This window comes from Notolepis coatsorum (genome assembly GCF_963971535.1).
Source record: "Notolepis coatsorum genome assembly, chromosome: 6".
Classification (NCBI taxonomy): Eukaryota; Metazoa; Chordata; class Actinopteri; order Aulopiformes; family Paralepididae; genus Notolepis; species Notolepis coatsorum.
Genome location: NC_140170.1, coordinates 171833643 through 171847786, shown reverse-complemented (window position 1 = coordinate 171847786; position 14144 = coordinate 171833643). Strand labels below are relative to the sequence as shown.

The 14144-nt window shown below is 43.5% G+C and overlaps 1 protein-coding gene across 1 annotated transcript in view; it reads left to right on the top strand.

Annotated features, from left to right (window-relative positions):
* The window catches only part of LOC311230982 (phosphatidate phosphatase LPIN2), a 51786-nt gene that overhangs the window by 35228 nt on the left and 2414 nt on the right, over window positions 1–14144 (top strand). The window contains exons 8-19 of the mRNA XM_084317442.1: window positions 401–494; window positions 1427–1614; window positions 2502–2595; window positions 2691–2760; window positions 3272–3409; window positions 3671–3747; window positions 4545–4725; window positions 5310–5458; window positions 6028–6114; window positions 8747–8899; window positions 10660–10774; window positions 13397–13500. Of these exons, the coding sequence (XP_084173568.1) occupies window positions 401–494; window positions 1427–1614; window positions 2502–2595; window positions 2691–2760; window positions 3272–3409; window positions 3671–3747; window positions 4545–4725; window positions 5310–5458; window positions 6028–6114; window positions 8747–8899; window positions 10660–10774; window positions 13397–13500 (1450 nt within the window). The remainder of the gene's footprint in view (window positions 1–400; window positions 495–1426; window positions 1615–2501; window positions 2596–2690; window positions 2761–3271; window positions 3410–3670; window positions 3748–4544; window positions 4726–5309; window positions 5459–6027; window positions 6115–8746; window positions 8900–10659; window positions 10775–13396; window positions 13501–14144) is intronic.

Genomic DNA, 14144 nt, shown 5'->3' with positions numbered 1-14144 from the left:
AACTAGGAGGCATATAAGGACTGTGTGTATGTGTAACTAGGAGGGATATGAGGACTGTGTGTATGTGTAACTAGGAGGGATATGAGGACTGTGTGTAACTAGGAGGGATATGAGGACTGTGTGTATGTGTAACTAGGAGGGATATGAGGACTGTGTGTATGTGTAACTAGGAGGGATATGAGGACTGTGTGTATGTGTAACTAGGAGGGATATGAGGACTGTGTGTATGTGTAACTAGGAGGGATATGAGGACTGTGTATGTGTAACTAGGAGCGATATAAGGACTGTGTGTATGTGTAACTAGGAGGGATATGAGGACTGTATGTGTAACTAGGAGGGATATGCCTTGTGACCGACAGTAATGTAATGTGGTCTGCTGTCTCTTGTTGTCCTGTCTCAGGGAAGCGCAGCCAGCACCTGGGCCCTGCAGACATCTACCTGGACGACCTGACGAAACTGGAGCCCAACGTGGCGGCGCTTTACTTCCCCAAGAGGTCAGACACGCATCCGGCTCTTATATCTGTAGCGGTGCAAGGACGTTTTTTCACCTTGCTTGCCCCCATTTCCTAATGTGTGTGTGGGGGGCATGTTTTGACATAGAATCAGGCCTGAATCCTTTTGCATTGTCTGTGTGTAAGCACAGAGAGAAGCTAACACTGAGAGAGAAGCTAACACTGGAAGAGAAGCTAAAACTGAGAGAGAAGCTAACACTGAGAGAGAAGCTAACACTTGCTGCCCGCTCAGACACGGCAGTAGTCTAGTTGTCGAAGGCGAGTCTCCACATTCCAACATGCCATTATTATTGAGTTAAAGTGTGCATTTCATCCGTCAGCTGAACGGAACCTTCTAATCAGTTAATCACATCAAGCTGTGTCAGCTGTACACTTGTGGTTATTGGTTATTGAATCTCGGAACCGGGGATGTGCTGATCATTTCAAATTCAATCAATTAAGACTAAAGTGAGGGCAGCCTTAGAGATTACAAGGGGATGCAGACCTTATAGACTCAACCACTAAAGTATGCGCTTATTCCATGTGATTGAGTCTACACGGTCCTCGTTTCAAATCATCTTCAAATCTTACTTTGTGCATCTTTAAGTGGGCGACAGTAGAGCGTGGGAGGTAGAGCAGTCGTCTTTTCAGGTTCTGGAGGTTTCCGGTTCGATTCCCACTCCTCCCGGGCAGAGTGTCGAAGTGTCCTTGAGCAAGACACTTAACCCCTAATTGCTCCCGATGAGCAGGTTGGCACCTTGCATGGTTGCCTCCACCTTTGGTGTGTGAATATGTGAGTGAATGGGTAAAATGTGAGAAAAAAATTGTAAACCGCTTTGGATAAAAGCTGCTATATAAACGCAGCCATTTACCATTTTTAAGGGTTCTTATGTGAGAACTGGGCGGGGCTAACCAGCTCTTCCTTCCTCTCCCAGTGAGGCGGAGGGGGCGTGCCGCTCGGGCGCCGAGCAGGCCTCCCACTCTGGGACTCATTCCCCCCAGTCGGTGGGCAGTGGGGCCATGGACAGCGGCACGGAGTACCTGTCCGACTCTACCTCCGACCACCTGGACGTCAGCATGTCCCTCTGCGGCTGCGTAGGAGACCCCACCCACATCAACAAAGGTGAGCTGGGAGTAGTGAATGTCTGTGTATTTATATATATGTGTGTGACTATTTATTTATTTATATAATGTGTGTCTTTTTATATACAGTTGGGTCCATAAATATTTGGACATTGACACAGTTTTCACAATTCTGTCTCTGTATCTTGATTGTTTCATTTGAAATCCATTGTGGTGTACAGAGCCAAGATTGTGAAAATGTGTTGATGTCCAAATATTTATGGACCTGATATGCGTCTGTATATATATATATATATATATATATATATATATATATATATATATTTATACACTGTGTGTGTGTATAAGTGTGACTGTGTCTGTGTGTGTTCTTTCTGGAATGCGTGCACACGACTGATTGAAGAACTGATTGAGGTGTTTATCCTCATGACAGACTTCCTGTGGTGTTTTGTAAAGTTCTGGAGCCATTTGCTTCTGCACAAAACAATTCAGATACACACTTCAAAACCAAATCAATACTTGGGACACCATCTTCCATAAGTGAAAGTATGTTAAAGGTAGAATCTGTAATCTCATCAAACAGCGACCTCTAGGCAAAATAACCCCTCTTGGTACTGCACTTAGTTTAAATGTTTTATTTTGGTCTGATGTGTGTGAGTTGAGTGGTGATATCATTGGCCACACCTCAGGCTCTGCCAAGAGAACTCTGGAGAAATTCACATTTCTATATATTTAGTAACTTATATATATATATACACTGTTATCTGCAATGTTTAGGGCAATATTTCATTCATGTTGGCGACTTTGCCCTTTGTTCCTGTGTATTACCTACACTGGACTGAATAGGCAGCTATGAGTACACATTTTCTCTCAATTGATATCGGTCCTTGTTTTTAAATTGACTTTCTGATCTCACTCTGGATCCAGAAAAGTTCACGGAGCACATAGTGACCTACCAGGATCTGATGACTAACCCAGGGATCATCGAGGATCCCAACCTGGTCGTCTGCATCAACGCCAAGTGAGGAATCATCCTATCTGACCCCTAATGTCTTAGGCGTTAGACCCGTCTGATCTGGTCAGCGACGCTAACTGACTGACCTTGTGTTTCACCAGATACTATAACTGGGCAGTGGCTGCTCCCATGGTGCTGTCGATGCAGGCCTTCCAGAAGAACCTTCCTAAGGTAGTAACCTCAGCTCTTGCATGAGGATCTCGGTCATGTAAACGTTGCTTCCTCCCGCTCCTCTTTTTAAAGCAACAAACGTAGCCATACAGCTGGGGAAATGGAGCTAAATGTGTTTGTCCTACAATAGCAAGGAGGCGTGTGAAGTGCATCATTTGGCCTCATGGTGGTGCTGTTTTCACAGAACTAAAAGCATGAGTTACTCCTCCGGGGATCGTTTTTCAATGAGAAAGGTTTGCTGTCCTCCTCCACGGATCTTCATGAGGGATGTTAAGTCAAAATTAGTCTCTTTTGTCTTGTACACCAAAATTAGAGATTTTCCTTGTGTTATTTGCAGGAATACTTTGATTATCTTCACCAACAACCTCCCAATAGGTGTAAGGACAGAAAATCTCCCATCTTTGAATTTTTTTTCTAGAGTTTATAAATCACAGTGCTGAACGCAGTGTTAGTGAGGTGATGAGGTTGATCATGACGGACCTAATATGACCTGTGTGCGTGTCTCATCCAGAGTGCCATAGAGCAGCTGGTGAAAGACAAGATGCCTAAGAAGTCTGGAGGCTGGTGGTTCACCTGGAGGAGGAGAGACATGGACACCAACCAGGTGCATGAGGCGGAGAACATACATGAGGTAGAGAACACCAACCAGGTAGGTCTAGTGTTAGTCCTTGTATCTAGAGCTCAGTCATTGTATCTAGAGCTCAGTCAATCAACTAAAGAAATAAAAAAAAAAATGTCTATTGGTATTTCTTAATTGTTAGGCGGTGGGGAGCTACTCATTTGTTTACATTGGGATCACTGATTGGGCCTTTAGGAGGTCAGACTGTAGCTTCTAACATTCCCTTCTCTCCTCCTCCTCCTCCTCCTCCTCCTCCTCCTCCTCCTCCTCCTCCTCCTCCTCCATGGAAAGAACTCCAAGCAGGAGCTTGAGGAGCTGCTTATAGACGAGTCCAGCTCCACATCGGTCTCTGGTCCCTCCACAGTCAAGTAAAGCACCACACTGAGCTCCACCTAGTGCAACACATGTGTTTATGCTGGGGACAGGGGGAAAACTCACAAATTTGCTAATGTTTACACATTGCCACAAGAAAACTCAAATAATAGGGACCGAAAATCATTTAAATTGGTCCAGTATCGATCAAGCTAGCTTCAGCTGGCTGCCACAAACCGGGCTGTGCTATAACGTTAATGTATTGGGGCAAATCTCAAAAGGTGTGGGAACTCTGACTTTTCCATTCATTTGATTGATCCATTCATTGATTTCCTTGATAAATATGTAAAATTGTGTTTCCCACATGCAGTCATGCAGAAGGACCTCTTTACATGCTGTGCTACGAGATACACTTTAGAAAGAAAAGAAAATACCACTAACCCATCAACAGTCTTGGTTAAAGGTGCTATAGATCACATTGAGCCACTAGATGTCCCACTAGAGCACCCACATGTCAGCATGTCTCACATAGTTTATCCAATCAGGTGCATTCCACGTGGGGAAAAGTGAAGTAGGGAGGGGATACATGCACGCAACATGTAAACAACAACATTCATTTTGGACCCGCAACATAAAAAAAACGGGACGGAAAGCAATACTTTTATTCTGCACTAATGATTAGTCATAAGTTATATTTATATTAGTTATATTTATATTACTACATAATATACATGTTATATATAGCACCTTTAACTTTAACCAAACCAACCACACTATCAACTAATCAGCTATGAGGGGACAGCCCTACACACACACTTGTTCAGCTGTTGCACGTGTGGCTTGTCCTCCCCAGGGACAGTCTAGACGACCTGGAGCGTGATGTGGAGACGGAGCTGAGGCGGCGAGCTAGTTTACCAGCCAGCCTCAGCCTGACAGCCAGCCTGACAGCCAGCCTATCAACGGACTCCATCACCACCGCCCAGTGCATCAGCCAGATGTACCGCAAGTCACTACGTCTCACCTCCCAGAAGATAGTACGACACACACACACACACAATCACACATACACACAGTCATAATCACACCACTGCCTAGTAGTGTATGGGCTAGATCTATTGCATGTCTCCAAATAATGCATAGCAGGACACAAACACATACACAAGATCTTGTGCGAGTTGGCTTGCAATGGATGGAATAGTGTATAGTGCAGCTGTATCTATTGTTTACACTTGAAATGTGTATTTTTATTTAGTGTGCATTTTTATTTTGTCACAATATAATAATTATTTTCAAAAACAAAAACAAAAAAAAATTAAAAATTTTTAATATTTAATTTTTTTTAATAATTTTTACCCACGCGACGCCACTGCCAGCTAGCTGTTGGCGAAAAACGGTAGTTGCCCGTTTAAAGCTAGGCTAGTGGTCGGTAGCTCACCCCATGTGAATGTAGACTCCCTCAAATTAAAGCTGGAGGTCTGCCCTTTAACCTCATGTTATGGATATCACACTGGATGGAGTACAGTGACAAAACGACAACAACAACAACATGTTTGACTGGACCCAGACCTACATAACCATCACTCTCATAGTAAGACTCATTCTCACCCTGACTCCCCAGGAGAGCTTGAACCTGCGGGACGGGGCCAACAAGGTGGTGTTCAGCGTCACCACCCAGTACCAGGGCACCTGCCGCTGTGAGGCCGCCATCTACCTGTGGAACTGGGACGACCGCATCATCATATCCGACATCGACGGCACCATCACCAAGTGAGAGGAACCCCGCCTGCTCTCTTCAGTGGCCGTTGTGTTTTTAGACCAGAATGAAGTCTCCTGTTGGATACAGATCCAAGAAGGGCTCCTCATTCCTCATGTGCGGAAGATTAAATCCTATGTAGAAAGATTAAATGTAGGTAAATTAAATGTCCTCTAGATAGATTAAATGAAGATAGATTAAATCCTATGTAGATAGATAACATTTCCTGTAGATATTTTAAATGTAGGTAAATTACATTTCCTGTAGATAGATCTTATGATGACTAGTGTTGACAGTATTATGATGAGCCTCTCCCTGCCTCCCATAGGTCTGACTAGTGTTGACAGTATTATGATGAGCCTCTCCCTGCCTCCTATAGGTCTGACTAGTGTTGACAGTATTATGATGAGCCTCTGTCTGCCTCCTATAGGTCTGACTAGTGTTGACAGTATTATGATGAGCCTCTCTCTGCCTCCTATAGGTCTGACTAGTGTTGACAGTATTGTGATGAGCCTCTCTCTGCCTCCTATAGGTCTGACTAGTGTTGACAGTATTATGATGAGCCTCTCTCTGCCTCCCATAGGTCTGATGCGTTGGGTCACATCCTACCTCAGTTTGGAAAAGACTGGACACACCAAGGCATTGCCAAACTTTACCACAAAATACACCAGTAAGTACAAATCATTTCTACCCGTCAAATGGGAAGAGATTGTAATGAGAAACTAGATGGCTGGAAGACACTGCTTTGTATGGTAAATGTGTTTATTGGTAACTTAATTGTAGGCCCTGTGCCATAAAACACTAACAGTCCCGGTAGCTCTCGAACTTCAGACCTTCAGGCCTTGGTTACACTAAAGGAAAACAACAACGTTTCATTATTTCGTTTGCATGTCCAAATTAAAAGGCAACGCCGTTTTAACTGGCATTTTCGTTTTTCCTAGCGGCACCGCTCAAAGGGGGTTTTCGTTTTCAAAAGTCCCTTAGAACGGTGGCATGTGAACTGCGCGAGCCGGATACAGAGCCGTTCACGCCCCAACTCCCATGCGCAGTAGACACCGACGCATTGGTGATCGAGTGTTCGTTCGGACGTCTGAAGGCGCGCTTCGCGATGCTCCGGAGAGCTATGGACATAAACGACACAGGACCTGCCTACTGTGATCTACGCTTGCTTTGTTCTGCACAATTACTGCGAAGTTCACATGCACACATGCGCGCTGTGCGCTCTCATCTGTCTGAACGAGGAGCGGGGCTCTGCTGTGCTTTTACACACAATCGCGACGCAAGGCGCACACACATGCACACACGTGCGCGCTGTGCTCTCTCTATATGTCTGAACGAGGAGCGGGGCTCTGCTGTGCTTTTACACAAATATCTCCCGCGCATACAGGAGACAAACGACGTCTAACCTGAATGCCATAACGCAACGTTCAGAAAAGTGAAAATTACACGTTGTTGTTTTCCTTTAAAGGGGAACTATCTTATAAATGACCTTTTCCAGTGTTTAGGGTTATTTTCTAGCTATGTGGACTTATAGTAATAGGATCTATGTCTCTAATTCTCGATTTGGCACATTCTTCCAATTCTCCTCTCACAATAATGTCCCTCCCTCAAGTGAGTCATCTGAAAATTAGCCTATTCGTGACGTCATATGGTGCGTATTTGCATAATAACGCCCGCCCCCCTCTAGCTGCCGAGCGAGAGCGAGCGAGAGAGAGAGATAGACCCACGGTGGTGGACTCCCTCCCTCCCACCACCGCGCTGCGCCACAGCTCATGCTCCCGGGAGGACACGCAGAGTGTTTACACTTTTCCTCTCTCTCTCTCTCTCTCTCTCTCTCTCTCTCTCTCTCTCTGGGAGACGCTGAGTTTTTCTCTCTCTCTCTCTGGGAGACGCTGAGTTTTTTTCTCTCTCTCTCTCTGGGAGACGCTGAGTTTTTTTCTCTCTCTCTCTCTGGGAGACGCTGAGTTTTTTTCTCTCTCTCTCTCTGGGAGACGCTGAGTTTTTTTCTCTCTCTCTGGGAGACGCTGAGTTTTTTTTCTCTCTCTCTGGGAGACGCTGAGTTTCTCTCTCTCTCCGCTCTTCGCTCTGGACGGCTTAGTTCCACTCTCATTCGCTCATGTTGCCCCCCCCCCCCAAGCCGCTCTCCGCTCGCTCAGCGCTCTGCTTCATTTGCGCATCAAGTGCTCTGCGCTCCGGCCCACTCAGCAGAAAGAAATGATTTTTTTGGAGCATGATGTAAATTAGCTTGATTTGACCAAACTACAACAGTCTGCACCCCCTGGGCCCCTTAACAATTGTTTGTATTGAGCCGTATTGTATTGTACCCATTCTGCAATCTGTTAAATATAACATTTGTCAACCATTCTACTAGCTTTACTATGCTAATGTAGCTAGCCTAGCCTAGCCGCAATGCTAAGTGTTTATACTGGCAGATCCCATTCACGTTAGCATGTAAGCTAACAACACCAGCGCTATTTTTGTGAGACTAAACTCTCCGCTCTTGGTGGTACATTGTGTTGATGTTGGTTTCGTTTCATCAATAAATGAGGCAGAACACAGTGAATGTATCCTTTTTTTTATTGTACTTTGTTTGTTTCTTGCTGAAAATAAATGGCTAAATAGTTCCCGAGTTGATTTAAAGATGGCGGATTTATGTTTTGACTTAGTGTAGTGACTAGTGACGTGTTCACCCTTCTGATTGGTTGAAAATGGCCTTGATGTTTGAACTACATCGCCACCTATTGCTTTGGCATTGTACTACGTGTATATTACATCAGTTTAAACCACTGTGGCTGGGAGCGGAGGAGAGCTCTCGCTCCGGAGTCACTCTGACCCATTTTAAAGCCCACTCCGCGCTCACTTCAAAATCCACCCGCTCCACTAACGTTAGACAGAGCTCCCCGTCAACACTGCTCTGTCGGGGACGATGGCATTTAAGAAAGTATCTGATACTGGTATCTGTATCGGAACAACTCTAAAAATAAGTATGTATTTCCACTGGCCTTTAAAGATGGAGTGAAGTTGAAGAGGCCTGTAGAGCAGGGGTTCTCCAACTTTTTTATACCATGACCCCATTTTATTTAGTTATTTTTTTTGGCGACCCCACACTCAATGTATTGCGTCATTTCAATGTGGAAATAAGGAACATCAAATAAAAGCACACGTTGTTGAACTTGATCATGCATATTTATTAGAAAATGAAATGACAGCACTATTATCAATGAAATGAATGAATATTATCAACAAAAGAGAGTTTAGAGGGTTCATTCTGGGTTCATTCTGGGTTCATTCTGCTCTTGCAGGAATGGGTATAAGTTCCTGTACTGCTCAGCGCGGGCCATCGGCATGGCTGGCATCACCAAGGACTACCTCCAGTGGGTCAATGACAAGGGCACCGTCCTGCCCAAAGGCCCTGTGCTGCTGGCTCCTAGCAGCCTGTTCTCTGCACTACACAGGTAATAAAACAAGACCTATCAAAGCCTGTTCTCTGCACTACACAGGTAATAAAACAAGACATATCAAAGCCTGTTCTCTGCACTACACAGGTAATAAAACAAGACATATCAAAGCCTGTTCTCTGCACTACACAGGTAATAAAACAAGACATATCAAAGCCTGTTCTCTGCACTACAGAGGTAATAAAACAAGACCTATCAAAGCCTGTTCTCTGCACTACACAGGTAATAAAACAAGACATATCAAAGCCTGTTCTCTGCACTACACAGGTAATAAAACAAGACATATCAAAGCCTGTTCTCTGCACTACACAGGTAATAAAACAAGACATATCAAAGCCTGTTCTCTGCACTACACAGGTAATAAAACAAGACATATCAAAGCCTGTTCTCTGCACTACAGAGGTAATAAAACAAGACCTATCAAAGCCTGTTCTCTGCACTACACAGGTAATAAAACAAGACATATCAAAGCAGCAATGTGTAATTTCTCTAGTAAATTATTCAATTCTGGAGCGTTCACAGAACAAATTGAGCCGACCGGCACATTTACTAATACCATCATCGATATCACAATACTGGCTGTCACATTTACTAATACTATCATAGATATCACTATACTGGCTGTCACATTTACCAATACCATCATAGATATCACAATACTGGCTGTCACATTTACTAATACCATCATAGATATCACAATACTGGCTGTCACATTTGCTAATACCATCATAGATATCACAATACTGGCTGTCACATTTACTAATACCATCATAGATATCACAATACTGGCTGTCACATTTACTAATACCATCATAGATATCACAATACTGGCTGTCACATTTACTAATACCATCATCGATATCACAATACTGGCTGTCACATTTACTAATACCATCATAGATATCACAATACTGGCTGTCACATTTACTAATACCATCATAGATATCACAATACTGGCTGTCACATTTACTAATACTATCATAGATATCACAATACTGGCTGTCACATTTACTAATACCATCATAGATATCACTATACTGGCTGTCACATTTACTAATACCATCATAGATATCACAATACTGGCTGTCACATTTACTAATACCATCATAGATATCACAATACTGGCTGTCACATTTACTAATACCATCATAGATATCACAATACTGGCTGTCACATTTACTAATACTATCATAGATATCACAATACTGGCTGTCACATTTACTAATACCATCATAGATATCATAATACTGGCTGTCACATTTACTAATACTATCATAGATATCACAATACTGGCTGTCACATTTACTAATACCATCATAGATATCACAATACTGGCTGTCACATTTACTAATACCATCATAGATATCACAATACTGGCTGTCACATTTACTAATACTATCATAGATATCACAATACTGGCTGTCACATTTACTAATACCATCATCGATATCACAATACTGGCTGTCACATTTACTAATACCATCATAGATATCACAATACTGGCTGTCACATTTACTAATACTATCATAGATATCACAATACTGGCTGTCACATTTACTAATACCATCATAGATATCACAATACTGGCTGTCACATTTACTAATACCATCATAGATATCACAATACTGGCTGTCACATTTACTAATACCATCATAGACAACACAATACTGGCTGTCACATTTACTAATACTAAGGTTATGACGCTACTTTCACCTCGTCAATGAAAATGTTCCCTGCTATAATCCCGTCTGCTCCAGAGAGGTGATTGAGAAGAAGCCAGAGGTGTTCAAGGTGGCGTGTCTGACGGACATCAGAGAGCTGTTCAACCCCCTGAGGCAGCCCTTCTACGCAGCCTTCGGCAACAGGACCAACGTAAGCCACGCCTCTCACTAGCTATACATTATTACTATTGGTGGATTAGCGCTATTGTATGATGCTTCGATGTGGTTAATCTACTGCCTACAAGAGATGCAATGCAGGCAGGCCCAGCGACAGATTAGTGGGTCTATCCCATCAACATGAGGACAATATCAGAGTCTATTCTATCAGCATGAGGACACTATCAGAGTCTATGAAATATTATTATAGACTATTGTGTTGCTAGAGAATTGTAGGATTGTTTAGCATGTTTATGTTGTCGTGATGAAACCATCCATAATATTATTCCATCAGTCTGGTTTTAGTTTAAAATTTCTAAAAAAGCCACCCAGACTGTTACACTAGAACTAAACCCACCCAGACTGTAACACTAGAACTAAACCCACCCAGACTGTTACACTAGAGCTAAACCCACCCAGACTGTTACACTAGAGCTAAACCCACCCAGACTGTTACACTAGAACTAAACCCACCCAGACTGTTACACTAGAACTAAACCCACCCAGACTGTTACACTAGAGCTAAACCCACCCAGACTGTTACACTAGAGCTAAACCCACCCAGACTGTTACACTAGAGCTAAACCCACCCAGACTGTTACACTAGAGCTAAACCCACCCAGACTGTAACACTAGAGCTAAACCCACCCAGACTGTAACACTAGAGCTAAACCCACCCAGACTGTTCCACTAGAGCTAAACCCACCCAGACTGTTCCACTAGAGCTAAACCCACCCAGACTGTTACACTAGAGCTAAACCCACCCAGACTGTTACACTAGAGCTAAACCCACCCAGACTGTAACACTAGAGCTAAACCCACCCAGACTGTTACACTAGAACTAAACCCACCCAGACTGTTCCACTAGAGCTAAACCCACCCAGACTGTTACACTAGAGCTAAACCCACCCAGACTGTTACACTAGAGCTAAACCCACCCAGACTGTTACACTAGAGCTAAACCCACCCAGACTGTTACACTAGAGCTAAACCCACCCAGACTGTTACACTAGAACTAAACCCACACAGACTGTTACACTAGAACTAAACCCACCCAGACTGTTACACACAATAGAACTAAACCCACCCAGACTGTTACACAGTATCCAATCCAATCCACTTTATTTATAAAGCACATTTAAAAACAACAAAGTTGACCAAAGTGCTGTACAAGTCCCACAACATAAGATAATTAAAAACATTAAAAAAAGGGGAAAAAACCACACAATAAAAACATATACAATATGTCACATAAAAAAGGCAGGTCTCTTAAAAACCAAAAGCCAGAGCAAATAAATGTGTTTTGAGGCGTAGAACTAAACCCACCCAGACTGTAACACTAGAGCTAAACCCACCCAGACTGTAACACTAGAGCTAAACCCACCCAGACTGTAACACTAGAGCTAAACCCACCCAGACTGTAACACTAGAACTAAACCCACCCAGACTGTTACACTAGAGCTAAACCCACCCAGACTGTAACACTAGAGCTAAACCCACCCAGACTGTTCCACTAGAGCTAAACCCACCCAGACTGTTCCACTAGAGCTAAACCCACCCAGACTGTTACACTAGAGCTAAACCCACCCAGACTGTTACACTAGAGCTAAACCCACCCAGACTGTAACACTAGAGCTAAACCCACCCAGACTGTTACACTAGAACTAAACCCACCCAGACTGTTCCACTAGAGCTAAACCCACCCAGACTGTTACACTAGAGCTAAACCCACCCAGACTGTTACACTAGAGCTAAACCCACCCAGACTGTTACACTAGAGCTAAACCCACCCAGACTGTTACACTAGAGCTAAACCCACCCAGACTGTTACACTAGAGCTAAACCCACCCAGACTGTTACACTAGAACTAAACCCACACAGACTGTTACACTAGAACTAAACCCACCCAGACTGTTACACACAATAGAACTAAACCCACCCAGACTGTTACACAGTATCCAATCCAATCCACTTTATTTATAAAGCACATTTAAAAACAACAAAGTTGACCAAAGTGCTGTACAAGTCCCACAACATAAGATAATTAAAAACATAAAAAGGGGGAAAAAAGCACACAATAAAAACATATACAATATGTCACATAAAAAAGGCAGGTCTCTTAAAAACCAAAAGCCAGAGCAAATAAATGTGTTTTGAGGCGTAGAACTAAACCCACCCAGACTGTAACACTAGAGCTAAACCCACCCAGACTGTAACACTAGAGCTAAACCCAGACTGTTACACTAGAACTAAACCCACCCAGACTGTAACACTAGAACTAAACCCACCCAGACTGTAACACTAGAGCTAAACCCACCCAGACTGTAACACTAGAGCTAAACCCACCCAGACTGTAACACTAGAGCTAAACCCACCCAGACTGTAACACTAGAGCTAAACCCACCCAGACTGTAACACTAGAGCTAAACCCAGACTGTTACACTAGAGCTAAACCCAGACTGTTACACTAGAGCTAAACCCACACAGACTGTTACACTAGAGCTAAACCCACACAGACTGTTACACTAGAACTAAACCCAGACTGTTACACTAGAACTAAACCCAAACTGTTACACTAGATTTAAACCCTGGCTCTTTCTTCTGGTGTGTTTTGCAGGATGCCTTTGCCTACAAGCAGGTGGGGGTCCTTGACACCAGGATCTTCACTGTGAACCCCAAAGGAGAGCTCACACAGGAGAAGACTAAAGGCAACAAGTCCTCGTGAGTAACAGACACAGACACTTACCTCTGTGTCTGTCTTGTGTCGGGTCGGGCGATGTGGAAGAAATGTATGTCACTAAGTGGGTATCAAACAGGAGTGAAGACTGTCGGGTTTTAAACTGTGGATACCAAACGGAGAAGGTAAAGATGACTTTAAACTGTTAACACTTCCGCCGCCAACAGCATAGGGCGCTGATGGCCCTTCAGCGCCAGTGCTTTATCCAATGTAGGATAGGACTTATTTGCGAGTGCTTAAAATATATCAAATATAATAGCAATAGATCTAAATAACACGGTGATCGTCAGTGAGTTGCTTCCAGTCAACATGCACGAAACAGATACTTTTTTCATACATACATTTCCGTTTTATACCGTGATGAATATGAATATATTTCTTTATTTTTTGTATCCACTTTTTCTCCTTATTTTCTATTTTTCTCCCATCCCAATTTCGTATCGCCAATTCTCCCCTTCAATTCTCCCCATCCCTGTCTTGAACGTTGCTAGACTATGCCTCCCACTGGTCGGCTGTAGTGAGGATAGAAGCCTTGCATCACGTGTCCCCTCCGGTACACGAGGAGGCAGCCTGTCGCATCTTTTCACCAGACAGCGCGGACTCTCAGTGGCGAGGAGTAACGCGTGGG